This window comes from Carcharhinus amblyrhynchos, chromosome 2, assembly GCF_965287045.1.
Source record: "Carcharhinus amblyrhynchos chromosome 2, sCarAmb.v2.hapA, whole genome shotgun sequence".
NCBI lineage: Eukaryota > Metazoa > Chordata > Chondrichthyes > Carcharhiniformes > Carcharhinidae > Carcharhinus > Carcharhinus amblyrhynchos.
Genome location: NC_137325.1, coordinates 73,260,280 through 73,287,296, shown reverse-complemented (window position 1 = coordinate 73,287,296; position 27,017 = coordinate 73,260,280). Strand labels below are relative to the sequence as shown.

Genomic DNA, 27,017 nt, shown 5'->3' with positions numbered 1-27,017 from the left:
GTCAATGCACCTGACCAGCACATCTTTTGGACTATGGGAGGAAACCCACACAGATACCGAGAGCATGTGCAAACTCTGCACAAACAGTGACCCAAACTAGGAATTGAACCCAGGTTCCTGGTGCAGTGAGGCAGCACTGCTAACCACTGTGCCACCAACTCCTTCTCCCACCAGCATGGCTTTGCCAGTTGTTTTTAGAAACCTTGAAACTCTCAGCTTTGCGTTGTGCATCTCCCGCCCTCTCTAGGTTGTGTGTGCGTCTCCCTCCCTCTCTAGGTTGTGCGTGTGCGTCTCCCTCCCTCTCTAGGTTGTGCGTGTGCGTCTCCCTACCTCTCCCAGAGTTTCTCAGCCCCGCGGGGTTTTGCGGTTTATTTTTAAACCCGCTCTGTTGACGGTCTCCTGGTGACCAGTGGACAAACAGCCAATCAGCTGGGCCGAGAGGCCGGAGCGGCGCGCGCCACCGCGCGGGGGCGCCTCAGAGCCGTTAATGGAGCTCGAGAGCGGGTGGTGGTGAGTGTGCGTCTGCAGCCCCAGCGGCTCTTCCCGGGTAAGATATTCACTCCGGTTATCCCCATCTGTGGATTTGATGGCGGTGCCGGTTTGTCTGAGTGGCGTAGTCAGCTAACCCTGTGTGAATTCGATAAATTTTCTATATAGATTTCACCGCTGGTGAAAACTTGGTCACCCGCGGAGGAAGGAGCAGGGACTTGATTTGCGGGGGGGGTTGGGCTAAAATGTGATTGACGTTCGCCTGAGCCAATGGGGGTGCGATAGAGGGGACGGGGTGGGTGCAATGCCGGCGTCTGGTGGAGCAGCCAATAGACGTGACGCCGGAACTGGGGGGGTTCGTGGATAGTGGGCGGAGCTGGAGCCGGTGGGCGGGACCAGTGTGGAATGTTGGTGTTGCAGCGTTTGGCCAAGGCAGTGTTGCAGACGCGCGTCTCCAGTGTGAGTTGTGAATGTATGAGAGAGAGAGAGAGGGATGTTCGTGGTGTGGGAGCGTGTGTCTAAAACAAGCTGTGAGTATAACATCCAGCCGGCTTCTCGGTACACTCAACCTTTCAGGGTGGCTGCTTCACCGAACGAGTAATGAAGCAGTGAGGCACAGTGTGCCGTGGTTAAATCATTTTCTTAAAAAAAAGTTAACCAGCGGAATTAAATTAGTTTGTGCTGATCGAGTTGTTGTCCGGAGCCAAGCTCCCTCTCCCAACTGTAGGAACAGGTTTGAAGGGTTTAGTCAGGATCGCACGAACTCACCTTCACAGAAATTGCCATAAGAAGCAGCAGCAGCCTAGGATGTTTGTAATGTTGCGCTGCCAAGACTTGTTGAATCGTAAGCTGCAGTTTGTGTTGTGTGGAAGTAAGTGATTTTTTAATATATATTTAAAAACGAATGAGTTAGTACTAGATAGTTTTAAACGATTTGATTTGACGGAAAGCGGGATTAAATACCGTAGAATAAAAAGTTCACGTTGTAGCTTGTGTCTGACTGGGCTTTTTTTTTAAATCCCGGATTGAGCAAAGGTGAGCAGAGTACCAGGGCGAATTTATGGCTTTAATCTTGCCGTTGAGGAGTTTAATAGGGGAATTCTAACGTTTTTTTAAAGTTGTGTGTTTTGAGGATTTCTCGGTGAGTTCGGAGTGGTTGTAACTTGACAGTTGAACAAATAGCCCGGCTTTTTCAATACGCGTAGTCTTGGGTGGAAAAGTCGGTGCATGCGATATAAATGGTTTACCACAGTTGGGTTTATTTATATTTTGTGCTTTTGCTCCGTGACTTTAGACGGTTGGTAAACGCCTTGTGCAAAGTAATTCAGGGATTTGATTTTTTTTGTGCTCTGCTTGTTACGGCGGGCATTGGAAGTGACTGTTAACACAATCTTGTTAAATCTGAGCGCATTGTCAATATTTTATTGCAATTTTCAGTTTTTTGAAAGTGAGATCTGTTTTCACTCTACATTGCGGCGAGGAACTCAAACCCAGCGATGCTAGTGCATGGTTGTGCCTTTGGTCTGGATTTGATGTGCAATCGTTCAGGATTTAATTAAACCCCACTATACACGGTTGTTCGGTACATTGGAGTGGCGTGTTTTAGAAACTTTTCAAAATCCCATATGGATTATTTGACTGGTTAACAATGGAAGCTGCGATATTTTACTTTCAGATGTGACCTAATTATTGACATGCGCAGCCGTTTGTTTTTTTTCCCTCCTTCATTATGCATCCATATAATGCGTGTGTTTTTAATTTTTATTTAGATAATATTTAAACTGCACGGGATTCACGTAGTTTCGGGATTCTCGCAGACTGGAATGATCAGCAATATTTGGAACTAACTGTCCAAGTCTTTCAGTGTGGACTTCTACATTTCCCTTTTCCCTCCAATCCGAGATGGGTAATGGACTTTCAGATCAAACGCCTATTTTATCAAGTTTCCCATCATTTCAGTCTCTTCACATAGTTATACTGGGTTTGGACTGTGCTGGCAAAACTACAGTTCTGTACAGATTACAGTTCAATGAATTTGTCAACACTGTCCCAACAAAAGGATTTAATACTGAAAAAATCCGAGTGACTTTGGGGAACTCAAAATCAGTGACTTTCCATTTCTGGGATGTAGGTGGTCAAGAGAAACTGAGACCACTCTGGAAATCTTATACTCGCTGCACAGATGGCATTATCTTTGTGGTGGACTCAGTAGATGTAGAAAGGATGGAAGAAGCCAAAACAGAATTGCATAAAATAACTAGGATCTCTGAGAACCAAGGTGTGCCAGTGCTTTTGATTGCCAACAAACAAGATCTCAGGAACTGCCTCTCCCTCTCTGAAGTGGAGAAACTGTTAGCTTTGAGTGAAATAAGCTCCTCGACCCCATGGCACCTTCAACCTACCTGTGCTATCATAGGAGATGGGCTTAGGGAGGGACTGGAAAAACTTTACGAAATGATTATCAAGAGGCGGAAAATGTTGAAACAGCAAAAAAAGAAGAGATGATTGTACAACAGTTGAAGATATTTTGTATTTTTGAAAGCTGAAATGTTTCTACACTGGTCACTACACCTGTAGCCCTTTGACAATGTTTGTGTCAAAAATGCAAATCTAGTGAGACCTAATGCAGACTTTATTAGTGGGATCACACAGGAAAGTGGATATGATAAATGTGGAGAGCAGTTGTACTGGCATAAAACCATCAACATCCTTTGTTAGACCAAAATATATTCAAATCTGTAGTATTTTGTTTTATATTCATTGACACCTTGTGATTAAGTGTATGTGTAAGTCAAGTGTTCCATTTTTTTGGCCTGCAAGACCAGGTACCTGTTACAGCACAATATTATTTTTAGGCCAATTGGACACTAAAAATGTTTGGATGTGAACTATTGCAATACAAGGAATATTTACCAAAATTACTTGGAAGAAATGGCTGCTACAGATTGTGGTTTTTAAAATGTTTAAGTGCTCTTCTGTTTTTGGTGTAAGAGAAGTTTATTGCTGTTTGTTGTCTTTGGCCAAATAACGGTCAGAGACTAATTAAAATGAGATGCTACTGGTATTGAAGAAAAGGCTCCAAATATATTATCTGTAGCGTGTTGACAAGGCTGTGTCTAAGTTGGTGGAAAAAGTGCAGTGTCAGAACTGGAGGCCACTGGGGAGAGAGGAGGGAAAACGTGGAACACTGTGTTTAACTGACCTTGAACCTTGTCTTCTGAAGTTTCTTTTATAGACACAGGAATGTAGCAATCACATGTTAGTCTGTTCTTGTTACTGATATTCACATTAAAGTTGCTGTGAAGCCTCATTTCTAAGCAGTGTTAACTTTGGGAAGGTAGACTTTATACCATATATAAGCTGTGACTTGAGATGTAATAGAAACTAAAGACCTTTTAGGCCTGCATGTGTTGCCAACTGTACAATTTACCAATTAAAGTTATTTAGGGCAGCTTTGCCATTAATTGTAGTATTTGGTGCCACCTTTTTAAGAGTGTGTGTGTGTGTGTGTGTGGAAACTTGAGATTTAATTTTCTTTAAAGGTTGCATATTTCTCTACATATGATTCATATTAAAATGTAGCCATACACAGGTGGCTAATGATCTCTGTAGTGAAGAATTGGAGAGGTTTGGTTCGAGCAAAAATAAAGTATCTGTATTGTGGCCTCATGAAGGGATGGTACCATTCTAATAAAACTACAACTGGCCAGCAGTAACTAGATATGGAGTGTACACAGATCATACAGATCAACAAAACATCAAGTTATTCCAAATTCATACAGTTTAAATTGAATATTCTCCTCAGCATACAAGATCAACTTGTAACTTTGAGCAACTAAAATAACTTATACAGTATTTAAATCTGTTAAACCAACCACTGAATTTTCTTATTGTATGACTACGTTCTTCATATTGCAAGTAGGAAAAAAAAGAGAATCTTTTATTTTAATTGCTGAAATATATCAGACAAAAGATAGTGACCCAGATTTAATCATGGGAATGCTGATAGTAACACGTTTGTCGATTTTTTTTTTTCCCCATTTAAAATGTAGGCCAGGGTGTTCTTAGGTTATCTTGAGCAAATGTATTTGATGTATTACTGGAATTCTGCACTCAAAAGCAAACAAAGCAATATTGAGAGTGAGTTCTGTTTGATCAAAATGTGGGCTTGGCTTGAAGTTCATTCCCTATTTGTTGCATTTAAGTTAACACCTCAAATGAACCTATAAATTCCTGAAACTTTTATAAACATGGATTTGATGTTTTCTACTTTTTGTTCCCCTGCCCTTTTAGGTTTGGAAAATATTGGGGCTCTGCGCTTACATATTAATTGCTGAGGAAAACATTCACTTTTCATGTGTACAAAAGCACAGAATCTTGTGTGAACACGTGTATTCAAATTTTCATATGCTGAAAATGAATTGAAACCTGGGTGCTCTGAGTGCAGAAAATATCTCTGGCATGAAAAAGGCCATCTGTGGCCTTCACAGAACTAAATAGCTTGTTTACTTCCAGTGTTTCTATAATTCAAAAAGACAGGTCAATTCGTTATAATGTTCATTGTCATTAAACCTGATCAACTTGCAAAAAGCAATTAGCAAAAGCAAACTTATTGATTTGACATTAGTCTTAAAGGAAAACGTAACGATGCTATTACAAGCTGTCTATTTTCTATCTCCAAAGACCTTGTATTGGGACTTCCTTTGAATTAATAAAGCTGTTGATACTTTACTGTACAGATTCTGGCACTGTAAATATCTTCTATTTGACTTGTACAGTGGCTTCAAGAAATGCACTTTAGTGTTCATTAAAGATCTTTGTGTAACATCTGTTTTAACTTGTTTTAAGAATCGAATGACTTCTATGGATCTGTCTCTGATTATGTGTTTACCACCTGCACTAGTGGCATTGCTGTCACTGATTGGAAAAATTCTTTATATTTATATAAATGTTGGACCTTAATAAATACAACTCTGAATAAACTGTGCCAGTTTTCAGTTCAAAACATTTTAATGTTATAAGACTTGTTCAGTGTTGCCCAAGTCTTTAATGACAGTAAATTTGTTTAATTTGTAGCTGTTAAGAGATGGTAATAGCTCAGCAAACAAAGAATTGTCTTTTTGTTTCAACAAGTCAGACTGGGAAAGAAAAGATCCGCATCTTATGAAATACATCTGATCAGTAGTAGGGCCATCTAAAATAACATTTATACAGGCTTTTCAAAATACATTGGAATACCATGATAGAATTTTTTTCCTGAAACTGATTTGTAATAATTGAAAATTGCAATTGGTGTTCTTTTTGTGTTTATTGTTGATTTAGGACTATATCACACTGTTAGCAGAGGAATTCTATGTGCCTCTTGTGAACAGAGCATTGCCTTAATGCAATATGTCCTGATTTTGACCTTTAATGTTCTGCAGAAATGTGGGCATGAATTAGTTTCATTTTGAACAACTATGGAAGCTTAATGGGAGTTTTGTATCAATGTTCCTAATATTTCCTAGCGTTTGAACTGTACACACCCATGAACAGTAGGTTCCTTATGAGATAGTGAAACTTAACAGGCCACTTAAATCAAAACTAAGGCAGTAAGTTTTCTTTCCTTTTTAATTTTGGTCACCTTATTTTAAAGGCTTTGTGGTACGAGTTATGACACTGCTATGGTTTGAGATATGGAAACATTTCTGTGGGAATCCAACAACTTTAAATACTTCAGGAGGAAGCAAAGGAGTGACGCACTGAGAAGGGGGGGGGTGCATAAAAGGAGGACTTGTTTACTTTTTATGACATAACAACCACAAGTGATTTTACTTATCTGGATTTGTCTGAAGGGGCTCATGGAGGCAGCGCTCAAGTAACCATTGATGCAGTGACAGGTGTTCTGTTATCTGAACTGCCATCAAAGCCCTCCACAAGTATGCCACTGCCAATGGTTGTGAAAGATTGCCTGTGGTTTTTCACATTAGCTTCAATTAACTATATAACACATCATACAATAGGCTGTGCTGCCCTATGATATTTTGCCTGTACTCCTCCACATTGGATTTTCTCTAAGATTCAGCAATAGAATCTTACCCCCGCCACACCACCATTCCATAAGGCTTTCGTGGATGGATGCATCTGTGACAGATGGTGAGGATGAGATCAAGTTAATTTTCTTTGGTGTTGAATCTCTTGTCTCCAGCTGCAGTCCACTCTAGGAACTGTGCCCTTTTTAGTTATTGATTCATATCCATGTAGAGCATGACACTTAAGCACGTATCAAGTAGTTTTAAATATGGGAGGGATTTCCTCTCAGATAGTATTCCAGACTCCTACCACTCACCCTCTGCATAAAAAGATTTTCCTTGAATTTTGTCTCTGCCAAATGAAAAAGGAAACAGTTTTTTGCTATCCACTATATCTGGGTCCTCAATTTTATGCACCACAATTATATCTCTCAGTTGCCTGTCTGCTAATAAAAAAAAACCCCACACTAACGAGTATTTCCTCGTGTCTGAAATTCTCCAAGTGTGACCACATACTTTACATCTCCTATGTGTCCTCTTGTGTATGTAAACAACGTATAAAATCAGGACTGTACATTACTATAGCACCAACCTAGTTTTGTACAGCTCTTGAATTATGTCCCTGCTCTTAATTTGCCACACCTCAGTTAATAAAGTATTCCATCTGCCTTTTTAACTACCTTATCTATTTCATACATCTATGGACATGCATTCTGAGGCTTCTACCCTTAGTATATTATTTATTATGTACTCTCTAGCTGTGTTTGCTGTTTCTGCATTACCTCACAATTATCTGGATTGACTATCATTTACTGTTTTTCTTCCTCACTATATCAGGCATAAACGAGGTGGTGCATTGGGTAATATCTCTGCCTCTTAGCCATCAGCTCAGGGTTCCAATCTCAATTCAAGACTAATTGGCCAAGGAAAGTGTATTTATATCTTGACCAAACTACTTGAGTCAAATTGTAAATCCTTCCAACACATACCGATCACAAGTGGTAACAGCAAGAGAGATTCCTGGTCAACGATGCTATGGAATCTCTAGCATCACTTTCCATAGCACCAGACTACAATATGTATGTAACGGTACATATTGCCACAGCAACCCAGACTCCCTAGTGGCAGGTTGTCCCAGTTAGCCGGTCAGTCAGGGTGGATCAGATTGGCACAGGGTTTGATCCCTATTCTGGTTGGAGTGAATTTGAGACCTGCCTTCTTATCCTACCTGCAGTGGAGCTTGCAGCTTTGTGGGTCGGACCTGCTTTTGGACAGGGAGCTGATATTAGACATGTTTCAATTTTTGGTATAGTCAGCAAACTTCCTCATCACACCACATCTGCATCTAAATCATTCATACTTGCTATAAAAAGCAAGAAGCATAATACTGAGCCTATGAAACCCCACTGAAAATAGCCTTCCAGTCACCAAAACATACATTGACTATATACCTTTGCGGCTGCAAAATTTGGATCCAACTTGCCCTTTACCTTTGGACTCCATGGGCTCTTGTGTTTCTGACAAGTATACACCGCGGAACAGAGGCTTTGTTAAAATCCATGCAGACGACATCAAATACAGCACCGTCGTCCATGCTCTTTGTTACCTGTTCAAAATTCAATCACGTTAGCTACAGTCTTCCTTGAGCAAATCCATGCTGACTGTTCACCTGAAGTTATCTATACAGTCCCTCAATTTCTTTTTCCAATAATTTGCACACTACTGAGGTTTGGATAACCAACCTGTAATTGCTCATTTTATCCTTGCCGCATTAATTAATGGTATAATGCTAGCAGTCCTCCAGTCCTGTGTAACCAAGCTTGTATTCAGAGAGAATTGGAAAATGATAGTTAACAGTTTTCTTATTTCCTCTCTTGCTTCTCTTAGCAACCATGGATAGATGTCACCTGGGCCCAGTAACTTATTCATTTTTAATTAAGTTGCTGAACACCTTAATATTCTTCTTCTCACTATGTTTATTCCATCCAAATTTCTCACTCCTCCTTAATCACCATGTCTGCATCATCACCCACTTTTATGAAGATAGATGCAAATGCCCAGATTTATGCAATGATGAATGGACACCTTTGTGAAAATAACAGAACTGCTCAAAAATACAAGTCCTGTCTCTGACAATGGCATTTTCCATTTTCACGGGGTTTGTTTCTCACACGTGCATCCTACAGAGGCAGTTGCATCCACTCTAATTGGTATTTGGTAGCCTCGCACTGTGGATTCCAAAGAATGCAATGTTGACTTGGTAAAAGCAGGTTTGGAAAGCCAAGGTACCCCTTTGGCAAGGTAGGATATCCCTGTGGAATTTGCCTTAAAAAATTATTTACAGTCCCAGAAGTGGCATAGAACCCAAGATAGTAGGACTCCTGGTGTCATAAGGCAATCATTTTTGCCCCTACTGACTATTGTACACCAGGTGTCTGGAAGAACTTTATGCTGGTGTAGGAACATAAGAACATAAGAAATAGGAGCAGGAGTAGGCCATCTAGCCCTTCGAGCCTGCCCCGCCATTCAATAAGATCATGGCTGATCTGTCGTGTCTCAGTTCCACATTCCCGCCCTCTCCCCATAACCCTTAATCCCCTCGCTTATCAAAAACCCATCAACTTGCGTCTTAAAAATATTTAGCGAGGCAGCCTCCACCACTTCAATGGGCAGAGAATTCCAGAGATTCACCATCCTTTGAGTGAAGAAGTTCCTCCTCAACTCCGTTCTAAACCGCCCCCCCTTTATCTTGAGGCTGTGCCCCCTAGTCCTACTGTCTTTCTTGAGCGGGAAGAGCCTCTCCACCTCTATCCTATCCATCCCATTCATCATCTTATACGTCTCAATGAGATCTCCCCTCATTCTTCTAAACTCTTAACCAGTACAAGCCTAGTTTATTCAGCCTCTTCTCATAGCTCAACCCCCTCAACTCCGGTATCAGCCTAGTAAACCTCCTCTGCACTCCCTCCAAGGCCAAAATATCCTTGCGTAAGTATGGCGACCATTAAAGATGGGCATGGCACCTTCGCACTTGGAGGCAATAGAAACCAGTCACTGTGTACAGCTGAAGGTCAGAGGGAAGGAGGGAGGGAGGGAGGGAAGAAGGTCAGGAGGAAGAAGCTGTTTTCAGTGCATCAGGAAGGAAGAGGGTGAGAAGCAGGACAAGCAAGTGCTACCCTGTGGAAATTGTGTACAGACCTAGGACATCAGACCTCAATATGATATTGAGCCAGTCCTGAAGGTAGCTGAGACTAAGCTGTGAGGTGGTGAACGTTATATATATATCACACGGTCCAGCACCACAATCCATCAACTTCCATGCCCTGCCAGTAGCTGTGAAGTAAATAGTTGTTCTTAACTTTTATGTCTCAGGTTCTTTCCAGGACTCACCAGCAGACCTGTCTGGTGCATCCCAGTCAACATCACTGCACTGAGTTAAGACTGTGACTAAAACCTTGTTTGCTTGTGTGGGGTGATCACAGTTTCCCTATAGATTTGGCAGCTGAGATGTAAAGAGCCACAGCCTCTGCCCAATTAGCAGGCCTCCCTCTGGCGCACAGTGTTATTAATTGCACAATTGTTGCCATAAAGGCACCAACCCATAATTCAGGCATTTTTGTTCACTGAAAATCCCTCCACTCAATCAGTGCACATGTGGTTTGTGACCAAACAGGTCTACTTCATCTGTGTAAGGTTTCCTGGCAGCTGTCATGACTCTATCATACTGTAGGGTTTACAACCCCCTCAGTTATTTCAGTGCTAATGTTGATCTGTGATTAGCTTCTAGAGGACAAGGACTACCCTATAAGATCTTGGATAAAGACCATCCTTAGGATCCCTCAAACTGAGGTAGATTACAACTACACCGCAGCCCTAACATCAGCAGAAATACTATTGAGGAGGCAGCTGTTCTAATGATGTGCTTCAGATGCCTCAATTACTCAGGCGGAGCTTTCCAATAAAGGGTATCAGGAACATCAATGGTGTATTGCATGCTGCAGAACATTGTGCAGTGGAGAGACATACAAATCAATGATGATGATGATGCCATGGACAGAGCTCGAACCTCTGAGGAGATGGAAATTGATGGGGAGGAAAAGTCCTTGTCCATTTGAAAGAATCCCAAATGGATGAAGATGAGGAGGCCACCTCTGACAGCTGCTAGGAGACATAGCCAGGCCTAACTGTGTAGTTGGGGATCATTGCAAAAGGGGTCCTTGTGCAAAATAGTTTCTCATAATGTCCAACAGCTAGTCTCCATTGACATACCTTCATCCTAATTATGTTGTACACTGACCCCACAATTACTCCAGGCACTGCCCTCCTCTCACAAGGGAAAGAATAAACATCGATGAGTTTGACTCAGTCATATTCTTATGGTTGAAACCCTCACCATTGTAACTGGGGAACTCATTATGTTGCAGACATACGTGATAATATATCATGACCTGGCCTCTTCATATGAATGCCAGTGACTATAAGTGAAGGGCCCATGACACCAATTTGTTCATAATCAAACCATGTCCATGATGCTGAGGGTGACACCATATCAAACTCCAAACATGATACATGCTGATAGGATTGTATGTATTGTGGCATACGTGCAGGTAAGGCACCTTGTACATGAGTCGAAAACTATAAAATTCATTCCAGCCAATGGTTCAGTTTCTGACATGGGGGTGATATGCAAAATCCCTGGCTTCAAAAACATATCTGGGGACACCTGGAATGCAAATGCAGCAACAAGAATGAGCACAGCAGATGATGAATATTAGGTTGATACATGGCCTTTTGAGCTGCAATGCCTATCTAGGCTCATGCATAACACCGAAGTGCAGAGGAGTGCCTTGCTCCCACTGCTCATACTTCAAATGCACCTCCTGCCCAGCATTGCCTCATAGAGCCAGATCATTGCCCCTCCCTTAAAGTCATGCTTGAATAGACAATGAAAGATACAAGGTGCCTCTAGGTGCTTGAGTTTTAGATCTCTGGAATTATAAGTGATTGACCAGAGAAGGAAGAAGCCCTCCAAAGCAGCACATTATCCAAAAGCCCTGATCCTCTTGATGGTAAATCAAGATGGATCTCAGCATGCTGCTCTCCTTATTAATGGTAAAAACTTCCTTCATAATTTTTTCATTCTTTTTGGGCTGTCTAAGACACAATCACACACCAAGTTATGTACTAGTATAAGTAAATATATTAAAGAAGTGCTCAAATGTGCTTTTTACAATGTGAAAAGTGTAACCTCTGAACCCATCAGTGGTCTTGGAGAGATGGCACCTCCATTTTCACACTCCTATAAAGTGCTTCAGCTTTGGAGGAGGTGGAAGTAGGTTGCTCACTTTCCCTTCTAAATGGCAATGAGGAGTGTGCTGCTTCCTTGTACAGGCACTTATTGGAGATCTCTTTCAGACTTTGGCTTCTGCATTTCTGCATGGCAGCCATGATCATTGGCACGTGTAGCAGATAAAAGCTCTGGTGGAGAAGCTGGGGAGGTAGAGGAAGGTGAGAGTGCTTAGAAGTGCTCAGTAACTTCACCCTCCTCAGCAACTTGCAAAGCCCTGAGTTGGCTTTCAGGTGGGGTTGATGGGATTGACTGTTGTGTGTCGCAGTTGTCCATTTCAACAACTGCTGGGTTAATAATGTGATCATCCTGTTTGGATGACACAGTTCTTCAAGTATTCCAAGGATGTCAGTGCTCATACTCTGAGCAGACTGATCCAGGATACTAAGGGAGATGTGAACCCTTTCCGGGCTAAGACACTGCTCTGGCATCCATTAAAGTACTGCTGTAGGTGTCTCTCATGAGACTGGCAAGTCTTTTGCATTCAGAGTTCATGTGGTTTAGTGCTGAAACAATGCAGATGGTGATGGATTCCTCTGTTCATACCCACAGCTTCAGGAAACTATGCTAGATGTTCACACATCTGTTGCTGTATGTTCAGATACCATGTCCCAAAAAATGACTCCTGAAGCCCACAGGCGTACTGTGCAAAAATATCTGACTCTGAGACCTCCCCCTACACCCCAGTGCCAAAAACTCTACATGTATTGTGGGGATTCTATGATCTGTTTGCCTTCTTGATGTGCAAGGGAAGATCTGGCCTGGGATGCAGGATCGTGAGAGAGAAACGCTGGACCTTGTGTGTGAGACACAAAAAGAATTATTTGTCATGCATGCCACTGCCTTTAACCATGCTGGCATTGTCTGTATAACACAATCACATCATTGTACTCCCTCTCATGCTAAATTCCCCTATGCTCGGCGAATTCACATCATGACCTCCACCATTAGCATCTTGTTCCAAAATGAGTTTAACACTGCCTTCCTCACCTGGTATCCTGATTCACCATCACCAACTGGCCACTGTTCCAGCTGGCTGGCAATCTCCATGGGCATCTGCTGCATGGAATGGATGTTTCTCAGCCAGGCTGACTCAGCCCCAGTCCATGCCACCTCCATGGCGCTTTTCACCCTTTTGTTTGGTCATGACAACATGATTAATATATGCTGATATATAGGGGGGGTATATGTGGAAGAATATTGCTTTTCAATGTCTCTGCACATCAACACTCTGTGTGCACCTACACGGTAAAAAGTCTGACAACACCAGGTTTTAGTCCAACCTATTTATTTGATAATATACTCACAAGCTTTCGGGGTTAGCCCCTTCGTCAGGTGAATGGAGAGTTCTGGCCTCAGACAGAGCATATAAAGCACAGACAGTTTAGAGATTACTGATTAGAATGCGAATCCTTACACCTAACCTGCTGTTCAAGACCTGAAGTGGCTGATAATGTGAGTGGAAGGAGCACTGATCACAGGTTAAAGAGATGTGTATTGTCTCCAGACAGTACAGTAAGTGAGGTTTTGCAAACCCAGGCAAGTCACAGGGGTTACAGATAGTGCGACATGAACCCAAGGTCCCTGTTGAGACCGTCCTCATGTGTGCGGAACTTGGCTATCAGTCTCTGTTCAGTGACTGCGCTGTCGTGTGTCGTGAAGGCCACCTTGGAGAACGCTTACCCGAAGGTCAGAGGCTGAATGCCCGTGACCACTGAAGTGTTCGCCAACAGGAAGGGAACAGTCTTGCCTGGTGATTGTCGAGCGATGTTCATTCATCTGTTGTCGTAGCGTCTGCATGGTCTCCCCAATGTACCATGCTTCGGGACATCCTTTCTTGCAACGTATCAGGTAGACAATGTTGGCCGAGTTGCAAGAGTATTTACCATGTACCTGGTGGATGGTATTCTCACGTGTGATGATGGTATCCATGTCGATGATCCGGCATGTCTTGCAGAGGTTGCTGTGGCAGGGTTGTGTGGTATTGTGGTCACTGTTCTCCTGAAGGCTGGGTAGTTTGCTGCGAACAATGGTCTGTTTGAGGTTGTGTGGTTGTCTGAAGGCAAGAAGTGGGGGTGTGGGGATAGCCCTGGCGAGATGTTCGTCTTCATCAATGATATGTTGAAGACTCCGGAGAAGATGTCGTAGCTTCAACATATCATTGATGAAGACGAACATCTCGCCAGGGCTATCCCCACACCCCCACTTCTTGCCTTCAGACAACCACACAACCTCAAACAGACCATTGTTCGCAGCAAACTACCCAGCCTTCAGGAGAACAGTGACCACAATACCACACAACCCTGCCACAGCAACCTCTGCAAGACATGCCGGATCATCGACATGGATGACATCATCACACGTGAGAATACCATCCACCAGGTACATGGTAAATACTCTTGCAACTCGGCCAACATTGTCTACCTGATACGTTGCAAGAAAGAATGTCCCGAAGCATGGTACATTGGGGAGACCATGCAGACGCTACGACAACGGATGAATGAACATCGCTCGACAGTCACCAGGCAAAACTGTTCCCTTCCTGTTGGCGAACACTTCAGTGGTCACGGGCATTCAGCCTCTGACCCTCGGGTAAGCGTTCTCCAAGGTGGCCTTCACGACACACGACAGCGCAGAGTCGCTGAACAGAGACTGATAGCCAAGTTCCGCACACGAGGACGGTCTCAACAGGGATCTTGGGTTCATGTCGCACTATCTGTAACCCCCGTGACTTGCCTGGGTTTGCAAAACCTCACTTACTGTACTGTCTGGAGACAATACACATCTCTTTAACCTGTGATCAGTGCTCCTTCCACTCACATTATCAGCCACTTCAGGTCTTGAACAGCAGGTTAGGTGTAAGGATTTGCATTCTAATCAGTAATCTCTAAACTGTCTGTGCTTTATATGCTCTGTCTGAGGCCAGAACTCTCCATTCACCTGACGAAGGGGCTAACCCCGAAAGCTTGTGAGTATATTATCAAATAAATAGGTTGGACTAAAACCTGGTGTTGTCAGACTTTTTACTGTGTTTACGCCAGTCCAACGCCGGCATACCCACATCATGCACCTACACGAGCAGCTTACACATATAAGCTTCAGTGCTTAAGAGCTATGTGCCAGGTCTCAGATTCAGCAGGTTGACATGACTGTGTGTGATTGAGTCAAGGTACTCACCTTGCCAGAACCCAGCAAATCATTGAACCTCTTCCTGCACTGAAGCTGTGAGCGCTGATGGTTTCCTGCTAAGGTGACCACAGCCACAAGTTGAATCCGAGCCTTCTTGGTTACAGTAGGGACATTAGGACAGCCAGCAGGATACTGGACTGATCTCTTCTTCTGGATCTCTTCTGTCAAAATCTGTAGGTCTTGATCAGTAAAGCATGGGGAGTTCGACCCAGCCCTTCATCCTGGCCTTCTCTGTGTGACATTCTATCAACAAAATTGTAAGGTAAAAAGGGTCATGAGCCGTTCAGATTATAATATTCTCATTCATTTTTGAGAATATGTTTACATGCACTAGCCGTGTTCAATATATCGTCTCTGATTACTGGTAAATTGTGCTGGAGAGAATGGCTCTGCGGAAATGCTTGGTGCCATGCATGTTGCAACTGTGACACTAAAGTAATGTGCTGTGATCTGCGACTGTTGACAGTCCTATTGGTTTCCTCCCTTAGTCTTATTGTTATGCTGTGACAGAATGCAGCCAGGATGGCCCTGGCCAAAGGCCAACAGTGTGGTGGCACATCCTAACAGATGTGTGCCAAAAGTGCAGGTGGATGAAATAATGACCATGGGACTGTTCATCTGCCATCCACTGAGTCTTGGCAGATAATTATGCAAGTGCATAATACCTGCCAGTTTTCGATGGTAGGACAATGCCATCTCTATGGTTGTGCCTTGTAAATCCATTCCATTCTTTCAATGGTTCAGTAGATTACACTTTGATTAGGTAGCAACAATGACAATTCAATGGAAATGCCCATGATAGGCCATCTGTTCTGGGGTCAGCGAACAGTTGGACAATGTTTACAGCTTTGACACTCAACTGACAAGTCAATAAGTCAACGACATCCCCTTTGAAGCGCATGGGACTTCACCATTGATGACCTATTGTTCAAATGGCCTTTCTGAAAGTTCCCTTTTTATCAACACATAAGAACATAAGAAATAGGAGCAGGAGTAGGCCATCTAGCCCCTTGAGCCTGCCCCGCCATTCAAAAAGATCATGGCTGATCTGTTGTGTCTCAGTTCCACATTCCCACCCTCTCCCCATAACCCTTAATCGCCTTGCCTATCAAAAACCTATCAATCCCTGTCTTAGATATATTTAGCGAAGCAGCCTCCACCACTTCAACAGGCAGAGAATTCCAGAGATTCACCACCCTTTGAGTGAAGAAGTTCCTCCTCAACTCTGTTCTAAACCGCTCCCCCCTTTATCTTGAGGCTGTGCCCTCTAGTCCTACTGTCGTTTCTGAGCGGGAAGAGCCTCTCCACCTCTATCCTATCCATCCCATTCATCATCTTATATGTCTCAATGAGATCTCCCCTCATTCTTCCAAACTCTAACGAGTACAAGCCTAGCTTATTCAGCCTCTCCTCATAGTTCAACCCCCTCAACTCCAGTATCAGCCTAGTAAACCTCCTCTGCACTCCCTCCAAGGCCAAAATATCCTTGCGTAAGTGCGGCAACCAAAACTGCACACAGTACTCCCGCTGCGGCCTCACCAGTGCCCTGTACAGTTGCAGCAAGACCTCCCTACTCTTATATTCAATCCCCCTCACTATGAAGCCCAGCACCCCATTCACCTTCCTGACCACCTGCTGCACCTGCAGGCTGGGTTTTTGCGACTCATGCACAAAGACCCCGAGGTCCCTCTGCACCGTCGCATGCTGCAGTTTTTTGCCATGTAAGTAATAGTCCTTCCTACCATTATTCCGACCAAAGTGGACAGCATCACACTTGCTAACATTAAATTCCATTTGCCAGTTCCTGGCCCATTCGCCCAGCCTATCTAGATCCTTCTGCAGACTTTCCACACCCTCCGCACAATTTGCCGTTCCACCAATCTTGGTGTCATCAGCAAATTTCGACACCGTACACTCGGTTCCCTCCTCCAGATCATCTATATAAATGGTAAATAGCTGAGGCCCCAGCACCGACCCCTGGGGCACTCCACTAGTCACCAACCGCCAATCCGAATAGCACCCATTGACCCCCACTCTCTGCCTCCTATTTGACAGCCAATCCCCTATCCACGCTAACACCCTACCCCCAACTCCATGCCCTCTGACCTTCTGTAATAACCTCTTGTGCGGCACCTTATCAAACGCCTTCTGAAAATCAAGAAAGACCACATCCACCGGCTCTCCTCTATCCACCGCCCTAGACACATCCTCATAGAACTCCAATAAATTCGTCAGATACGACTTCCCCTTAACGAAACCATGCTGTGTCTGCTCTATCAAACAATTCTCCTCAAGATGCCTCACTATCTGAGTCACCCAACCTGCACCAGACCCATCTCCAAGCCCTCATTATTTCTGGAGTCGACCACTCCAACTCCTATTTTAACCTGCCCTCCCCAGACCGAAAATCAGAAGTCCAGTGGCCATTTTTAAAGGTCAAGTACATGGAGCTGGGAATTCTCCCATCTCTGCGCAGACAAACAAAAATCTGGCCAAAATATTAATTCGGTACCAAGCCCAAGTCTTCTGTTTCCAGACTCAAGTATTTTTTCAGTGTCTAATTGGCCCTACACTTGTGCACTTAATGAATTTATAAAGTATCTTGGGTTTTTTCTGGACTTTCTTGCCATTTTTTTCATGCATTCTTTTTGCTTTTCAGTTGTTTTAGTTTCATCTCGGCACTCTCTATACCCCTTTAGACTTCATACACTAATACAAGCTCAGTTTTCAAGATCTTCTTTTGTTGCCTTCTCCAATCTGTCAGGCCTTTGACATCGAGGGAAGTCAAGATTTGGGAGTTCCACACTACTTTGAGGGAATGTGTTTGTTCAGAAATCTCTCTATCTCCTCCTTGAAAGTTTACTTTTGACAAATCAAATATTTGTTTAATTCCAGGCTTACTCCACCAATTGAGTTTATATGTTACAATGTCTATTTACATAACCATGATGCCACACATTCTTACTGATACGTTAAAGTTTGTTCATTAGTCACAAGTAAGGCTTACATTAACAGTACTGAAGTTACTATGAAATTCCCCTAGGCGCCACACTCCAGCGCCTGTTCTGGTCAATGCACCTAACCAGCATATCTTTCAGACTGTGGGAGGAAACTGGAATACCTGGAGGAAACTCGCACAGACACTGGGAAAACGTGCAAACTCTGCCTAGGCAGGAATCCAAGCTGGGAATTGTACCCGGGTCCCTGGTGCTGTGAGGCAGCAGCGCTAACCACTATGCTACTGTGCCACCCTATAAGATAGAATTGGGCTTGAACATGATAACTCTTAAAATATCTGGTAAAACAAGGTATTAAAACAGTATAGATCACTTCTCATTGATGAAGTACTAGAGGAAATTTGTGGAACTGTTACCACTCCAGCATGACCATTGCCTGAGGAAGGAGTGAAGTTGCTGAAAAAACTCATTGCTGGTGGAACTGGAAATAATTGCATCTTTTGGTGACAGGAAGCATTGCTAACCGCCAGGGTTTGTGATCTTTTTCATATACACTAGCAACAAATAAGGCGCCCTATGGTTTACTGTCAAATGCTGCTGAGCATTATATGAATTTTACAATAAGTACTCATAGAATCATGGAATCCTTACAATGCAGAAGGAAGTCATTCAGCTCATCGAGTCTGCGCCAACAACTATTCCACCCAGGCCCCATCCCTGTAACCCCACATATTTACCTTATTAATCCCCCTGACACTAAGGGGCAATTTAACATGGTCGATCAACCTAAACCACATATTTTGGAAGTGTGGGAGGAAACCGGAGCATCTGGAGGAAACCCACGCAGACATAGGGAGAATATACAAACTCTGCACAGACAGATACCCGAGGCTGGAATTGAACCTGGGTCCCTGACGCTGTGAGGCAGCAGTGCTAACCACAATGCCACCAGTGGTGGCCCATAATAGGTTCCTGAATTTAGAATTGGTCCCAAGTTTTCTATCAAAATACTGCTCATATTTGCCTTGTTATTCATGACTTAAGATAGTTTTTTAACTTTACACTGTGGACAGCCAGGTTTGCCTTGATTGGTAACCCTTGTTTTGTTTCATGCATAATGTGTGACTAGTCCTTTTACAGCAGCATGTCTGGAGCTATTTTCACTCCTTGTGGAACTATTCGATTTCAATGTGTTGACTTTAAGATCCTACTTTATAAACCCTCCTTGACTTCTTATCACTCTATCCAAGACCTGTCCTGTTGTATTTTCCAGTCCCAACCTCTCCTCTGATGACCCTACATTAATATTTGTCCCCCATTTGGAAGCTTTTCCTTTATTCATTGCTACTCTGTTTTTTAGAAATCTTCCAAAACTATTTTTCTGTCAAGTTAAACCCATCGTTTCAACAGCGTTTATGTTTTCCTTCCCTCTTCCATCTTTCCCACCTGCCAGTGCTTGCTGTAGTCCACTTCTTCTTGCCCACAAGCTCTGATGTTATCCCACAGGCAGTGTTGTACAAATTAATATTTTTAATTGTTTGCCATCTTCTATGTTATATTCTATAGATTTTTTTTCAGGTAGTATACGCTCCAATTTTTAGTGCATCAAGGGTCAGAGACATATTATTCATAGCAGGTTTCCTGAACCTACATGTTCGTTCTTTTTGACGGAATGCAAATTACTAAATTTTCCAACAGGGAGACTATTGAATGAGTGTACCAAAGCAATGAGCTCATGCTAATGCATTTAAGGATTGACTTTTGATAATACAGACTGGAAATGTTATTGCAATGAATTTGCTTCATCCTCTGGTGTTTCCTTTAACATCTTCTGGAGATGGATCAAAGTTACTCTACTCACCATGGAACATAAATATTTCATGGAATCCCTGTAGTGCAGAAAGACTGTATTCATTTGACCCATCGAGCCTGCGCTGACAACTATCCCATCCAGGTCCTATCCCCGTAACCCCACATATTTACCTGTTAGACCCTCTGACACAAAGAAGCAATTTAGCATGGCGAATCAACCTAACCTGCACATCTTTGGAGTGTGAGAGGAAACTGGAGTGCCCGGACGAAACCCATGCAAACATAGGTAGAATGTGCAAACTCCACATAGTCAGCCTGCTAACCACTGCTCCACTCTGTCGCCCATGCATTTGTTGCTAATTCATGACATCCACACTTGCAGTAACATGCATCCTCAATATCCTGCTTTCAGTCTTTTTTTTACACCATGTGGGTGGTCTAATCAGAATTTATTTTAAACAAAGGTCTATTATTCCTGCTTCACCTTATGCACTTAAGAAATAAACAATAGTAATATCTCCAGAAACAAATGTAGACTGCTAACATTTATCAGAAACCTGATATAATATGTCATGTACTCCATGGTTTTGACAATATAATTACATATGCATCCTATATTTATGACGTACATTCACTGAAATTGTTTTTGTTTAATATTATCCATTTAAGCTAAATCTAGTATTGTAACTGAACTTTGTAAAGTGCAGTTCATTGTAGCCCTGACATTTAGAATTGCTAAGTGCCATATCACTGAAGTTAGGTTTTTAAAGACATTGAGCAAATAATCTGGAGATTGTGTTTAAATTCTACCATGGCAGTTTGTGAATTTGAATTTGTTAGTTAAATATATCTGAAATAATAAATACCATCAATAATGGTAACCATGAAATTATCATTAAGAACCCAACTGGTTCATTAATGCTCGTTAATGAAGGAAATCTGTTATCTTTACCCAGTTTGGCCTATATATGACTCTCAACTAAAGCAGTGTAGTTGATCGCTTCCTGAAATGGCTGGACAACCCATTCTGTTGTATGAAATGACTACAAAAATTCCAGTTCCGTTACAACTTTGGTACCCAGCCAATAAAGTGGAAAATTGTCCTGTTCACAAAAAGCAGAACGAATAACATCTGAACAATTGCTATCACCAGTGTGATGGACGGTAATCATTGGCATTGCTATCACAGCAATCATCTACTCACTGTTGCTCAGTTTAGGTTCCACGTGGTCACTCAGCTCCAGACCACATTATATATAGCCTTGGTCCAAATACAAAATAAAAAACCTGAATTCGAGCCATGCAATGAGAGTAATGCCCTTGACATCAAGACAACCTCCGACTAAGTGTGGCACCCAAGAGCCTGAGTGAGATTAAAGTCAATGAAAATCTGGAATCATAGCTATAAGTTACAGTTATTGGAGGCCAGTAATTTCCAGCAAAGAGTATTGTTACAGGAGTTCTTTAAGGCTTTGTCTGAGGCCCAGCCGTCTTTAGCTACTTCATCAATGGCCTCCATTATTAGCATTTTTACTGATGATTGCAGTGTTCAGTTCCAATCACAATTCCTCAGATTGGAAAGCTGAGTAAAGCAGTCTGTGCCAGCATTGCAGCAAAGCCTGGACAAAATTCAGGTTTTAACTCATAGGTAGCAATTAATATTCGTATCACAAAGATACTAAGCAGTAACCATTTCCAACAAGAGGGCATCTAATCAGTTTCCTTGACATTCAACAGTATTAGCATCACTAAACTCCCCACCATCAACATCCCGCGGGTTACCTTGACCTAGAAATATGCCTGGACCAGCAATATAATTAATGTGACCAGTGAAGGTCAGGGAATGGGAATTCTGTCATGAACAACTCCCCTCCTAACTTCCATTAGCGTGTTCACCATCTACAAGGCACAAGTTAGAAGTGACAAAATTCTGTCCACTTGCCTGAATGAGTACAGCTCCAATAATAATCAAAAAGCTTGACACCATCCAGATAAAGTATCCTTTTCATCAGCACCCCATACACTACCATTCACTCCCTCCAACTTTAGTGCAATGTAACTTATAGGAAACTAATGCAGACCTGTTACTCAATGTTGGACAGATGGCAACTCACATAATTTACGCTGAAAAAAAATCTATGTTCTGGGCAGTTCACCAAATAGCATGTATATCAGAAACCATGCAGAAAAAATTGTAGTTTAATTGCCCCTTGCTCAGTTGGATGTTTTGTTTCTAATATGCAACAAGATTATAATTATGCCAAATACTCAGTACAAATGGTTTGCAGTTTATTCTCCATTCATAATTTTTATGAAACATCTTTTGATGATTAATTTTGGAGTTTGGTCAAGAACTCGGGAAATTGTTATTAGTTGGCCTTGTGTTTCATATTTCATCTGACTCTGTCTTGCTGTCTATTTTAAAGGAGATGATTAGGTTCACTGCACAAGCCATTTAAAATGAGTCCAAAGAACATTTTAAACTCTCATTATAAAATACATCTGCTATTCATCGACTCAGCAAGTAGTCTATCAGAAATGATGAGACCTCACCAGTAGTTTAAGAGCAATGTCAGGCCTTAGGGAGAGCGTGGAAGAAATTTGCTAGAATGGCATCAGAGATGCCACTTATGTGCATCAGCTGAAGAAGATGGATGCATGGTGACACAATGGTTAGCACTGTTGCCTCACTGCGCCAGGGACCCAAGTTCAATTCTAGCCTTGGGTGAATGTGTAAAGTTTGCACATTCTCCCCATGTCTGCATGGGTTTTCTCTGAATGTCCCGGTTCCCTCCCACAGTCTAAAGATACGCATGTGAGGTTGACTTGCTATTTCCCCTTAGTGTCAGGCGGATTAGCAGGGTAAATATGTGGGGTTAGGGCTTGAGTGGGATTGTTGTCAGTGCAGACTCAATGAGTTGAACGGCTTTCTTCTGCACTGTAGGCATTCTCTGCTCGTAAGATGGGTTGTTCTTGGAGCAAATGAGGTTAAAAGAAGATTTGGGAGAGGTGTACAAAGTAATGAATGATTTTGATTAAGCAAAGATCAATTGTTTCCAGTGATTGAGTAACCAGAGGACCCAGGTATGTTATGTTCTTTGGCCAGATCCCCAAGTTGTTGGTAAAATCCATTTAAGGATCAAGAATGTTGTTTAAAGTAGACAAAGTTTAATATTCAAGACACATGCTAAGAGAATAAAGCTATAAGATTCAATGGTTTTGAACCAGTAAAAATCAACTTTACTGTATGAGGTTAGAAAGATAAAATAATTTACAATATCTCTCACATTCAGGGTTAATATGAGATACACGTGAATTGATAAGCAAAATGTGGTGGAACACATCACTCTGTACAATAAGTGCCAAATGCAACCAAAATAGAGTCCCCAAATTTCTCATCAACCTACTTAGATGTCAGTAACTCTTTGAATCAACCAGTCTCCTTAAATTTTGGTCTCTGTCACAAAGGATTCCTGTCTTCACCTTTGAAGACTTTGGAATGCTCTCCAAATACTGCTCTAACTTGGATGGTATCAATAATAGCCCAGATCTCAAACAACGATGAGACACAGTGTAGGAATGAGATAGAGAATCTGGTGAACTGGTGAGCAATAATCTCTCCCTTCAATGTCAACAAAACGAAGGAGATTGTCATCAACTTCAGGAAGCACAGAGGAGAACATGCCCCTGTCTACATCGACGGGGATGAAATAGAAAGGGTTGAGAGCTTCAAGCTTTTAGGTGTCCAGATCACCAACAACCTGTCCTGGTCCTCCCATGCTGACACTATAGTTAAGAAAGCCCACCAATGCCTTTACTTTCTCAGAAGACTAAGAAATTTGGCATGTCAGCTGCCACTCTCACCAACTTTTACAGGTGCACTATAGAAGGCATTCTTTATGGTTGTATCACAGCATGGTCTGGCTCCTGCTGTGCCCAAGACTGCAAGAAACTACAAAAGATCATAAATGTAGCCCAATCCATCACGCAAACTAGCCTCCCATCCATTGACTCTGTCTACACTTCCCACTGTCTCGGCAAAGCAGCCTGCATAATTATGGATCCCACGCACCCCGGACATTCTCTCTTCCACTTTCTTCCGTTGGGAAAAAGACACAAAAGTCTCAGGCCACGTACCAACCAACTCAAGAACAGCTTCTTCTCTGCTGCCATCAGACTTTTGACCTCGCACTAACTTGATCTTTCTCTACACCCAAGCTACGACTGTAACACTACATTCTGCAATCCTTTACTTCTCTATGTATGGAGTGCTTTGTCTGTGTAGCGTGGAAGAAACAATAGTTTTCACTCTATGCTAATACATGTGACAATAATAAATCAAATCAAAGACTTTCAATCTGTTCACTATTTACATTAATGACCTGGAGGAAAGAATAGGGACAGCCCAGGTCTCAGGCATTCAGTTGGTTACTGGAGACTAACCATACACTCAGCTCAAGTCAGATGATGAACCTCTGAGAGTGCTCTCAACTCAGTGCTGGAGATGAAACAGCAGGCAATAGGACATCAAGCAAAGATTCCGCAGTGGCCCCAACAGGTGAGTATGTCAAGATCATCATGGAAAGGTGGATGACCACCATAGAGAACTCGGTCCAGCAGATTTTTCCAGATTTGCACTCGCTCTTGGATTCCTTGGCCACATGCACTGGTTGTCTAGGTGAGAAGTCAACAAGGCACCTTGATCTCCCTCCAGATGCCCCTTCTCATGGCTTCAAGGAGGAGCCCTCAGACACTCATAGGGAGGATGAGTGACAGCCAGACATTCCAGGGTTTTCCACTCACAACAATCCAAGGATGTTCAGCTGCTCCCTCTGCTTGTGACTTCATGCACTCCAACTGCTCAGACTGAGGACAGTAGGCCCTCCAGCCCTTTGGCCACCAGAGGATGTCCGCCAAGGTTATCATAGAAATAAGGATATAGCTGTCAGTGCGCTGCCTCCACATCTGCTGTGGATGTCAGGCCTGCGACATGGAAGGTAGCCCTCATCACCATCTTTAGATTCCTGGGCCTGATTTTCATCCTGTGGGGAGCTCTCATCCTCTTTATTTCATCCTGTGAAAAACACTTTGCAGTATCAGGGCACAACATAAAATAAAGATGTGGCAAACCCTAACTGGAATGCAGTGTGGTGTGCCACCTGAACAGTCCAAACATTTGAAGAACACCTTAAGAATGCTAATGGCCTGCTCAATTAGGGACTGTGTGGAGCTGTGTGAGCTCCTTTAAAACAATTTGAGGCTGGTGCACTGGTGTCAGCATGACCAATGTTTCAGTGGGTATCTTTACCCTCAAGCAACCATCCATGTAGATACTTGAACCCTCTGAAAAGTTGAGGCACCTGGGAGTGACTCAGGATGTGTGAGTCATGGCAGATCCCAGGGTACCTGGCACAAAGGTGCATTATGTGCTTCAAAGACAATCAGACACCAGCTGAACATTAATGCCTTTATGCCTGATAAACATTAGGGGCCGCTGCCATGATGCCCTTAAAATCACGTAGGTGTAGTTAATTACATACGCCCTGCAATCTTGGGAAGTCTGAGACATACACAAAGCCATTGAATCTCACAGCCTGACTACCTTCATCGAGAGGAAACCTCACACAGTGATTATGCTTTCTGCAGAAGGCATCTGTGACCTCCATGATGCGTATGTGTTGCAGACTGCAAGGCATTGCATTGGTCCAGTGTGAATCCCAAGAATGACCAACAGGCAATGAACTTGAGTGCAGCAGTCACCTTTAAAGCCACTGGCATGGGATAGCCTCCCACTCTATAGAGAGTTAGGTTTTACGAAAATGTGACAGAAGTGATCTATTAGAATTTAGGACCAGTGCAGATGTGTGTAAAATTGTTCCTCACTCATTGGTGAATACTAGTCTTGTTTGGTGTACCTGGGTCTGGTGAGTTACCTCTGTTGTCAGGGGCTCTTTCTCTGACCCTCATGACCTTGCTGTGTCTCCACTTGACTCTAGAACTCAGACAGGCCCTCCTCCTGAAGCTGTGCTCAGGGTCATCTCTCTCCTTCTCCATTGACTTAAAACACTCAAAAATGTAGCATTAAGCCTCGCATCCATAATTGTTTTGACCTTTTTGAAATGAAAGATTGAAAAGATTATTGAATAGCAATTGTAATAGTTTATTGTGGTTTCAGCCCCACTAACCTTATCACAAATGCAGTTTTGTATCTGAGGCACTGAACAGACTCACCAAGTGACCCAGATGTCATCCTTGTGATTTAAGATCTGAATCCACAAAGATTGGAGAATGTTTGAATGATGTGCACAGCCTACCTAGCTGAGTGCGCCTATGTCAGATCTGGAATACTAATTAACAATAAGTTGCTCGTGATTAACGACTGGATGTCTTTCAGGCAGTTATAAATGCCAATTCTGGAAAGCATATAAGAACATAAGAAATAGGAGCAGGAGTAGGCCATCTAGCCCTTCGAGCCTGCCCCGCCATTCAATAAGATCATGGCTGATCTGTCGTGTCTCAGTTCCACATTCCCGCCCTCTCCCCATAACCCTTAATCCCCTCGTTTATCAAAAACCCATCAACCCGTGTCTTAAAATATTTAGCGAGGCAGCCTCCACCACCTCAACGGGCAGAGAATTCCAGAGATTCACCACCCTTTGAGTGAAGAAGTTCCTCCTCAACTCCGTTCTAAACTGCTCCCCCCTTTATCTTGAGGCTGTGCCCCCTAGTCCTACTGTCCTTTTTGAGCGGGAAGAGTCTCTCCACCTCTATCCTATCCATCCCATTCATCATCTTATACATCTCAATGAGATCTCCCCTCATTCTTCTAAACTCTAACGAGTACAAGCCTAGTTTATTCAGCCTCTCCTCATAGCTCAACCCCCTCAGCTCCGGTATCAGCCTAGTAAACCTCCTCTGCACTCCCTCCAAGGCCAAACTATCCTTGCGTAAGTACGGCGCCCAAAACTGCACACAGTACTCCAGCTGCGGCCTCACCAGTGCCCTATACAGGTGCAGCAAGACCTCCCTACTTTTATATTCAATCCCCCTCGCTATGAAGGCCAGCATCCCATTCGCCTTCCTGACCACCTGCTGCACCTGCAAGCTGGGTTTTTGCGACTCATGCACAAGGACCCCGAGGTCCCTCTGCACCGTCGCCTGCTGCAGTTTTTCGCCACGTAAGTAATAGTCCTTCCTACCATTATTCCTACC

At 43.0% G+C, this 27,017-nt stretch overlaps 1 protein-coding gene across 3 annotated transcripts; it reads left to right on the top strand.

Moving 5' to 3' along the window:
• The first annotated feature begins 488 nt into the window (after positions 1-488).
• arl4aa (ADP-ribosylation factor-like 4aa) lies at positions 489-5,471 on the top strand. 3 transcript variants are annotated; one of them, XM_080207389.1, is made up of 2 exons: positions 489-547; positions 2,259-5,471. In XM_080207389.1, the coding sequence occupies exon 2, from the start codon at positions 2,392-2,394 to the stop codon at positions 2,992-2,994; it is 603 nt and encodes a 200-aa protein (XP_080063515.1). In that variant the 5' UTR covers positions 489-547; positions 2,259-2,391; the 3' UTR covers positions 2,995-5,471. The 3 variants fall into 3 exon arrangements, with proteins under 3 accessions (XP_080063515.1, XP_080063505.1, XP_080063524.1); XM_080207379.1 differs by lacking the exon at positions 489-547 and adding an exon at positions 896-1,019; XM_080207398.1 differs by lacking the exon at positions 489-547 and adding an exon at positions 1,044-1,360.
• The last annotated feature ends 21,546 nt before the right edge of the window (positions 5,472-27,017 follow it).

Bases quoted from the DNA above. Each gene is read 5' to 3' on its own strand.
- arl4aa (XM_080207389.1), top strand. From the start codon at position 2,392: ATGGGTAATGGACTTTCAGATCAAACGCCTATTTTATCAAGTTTCCCA.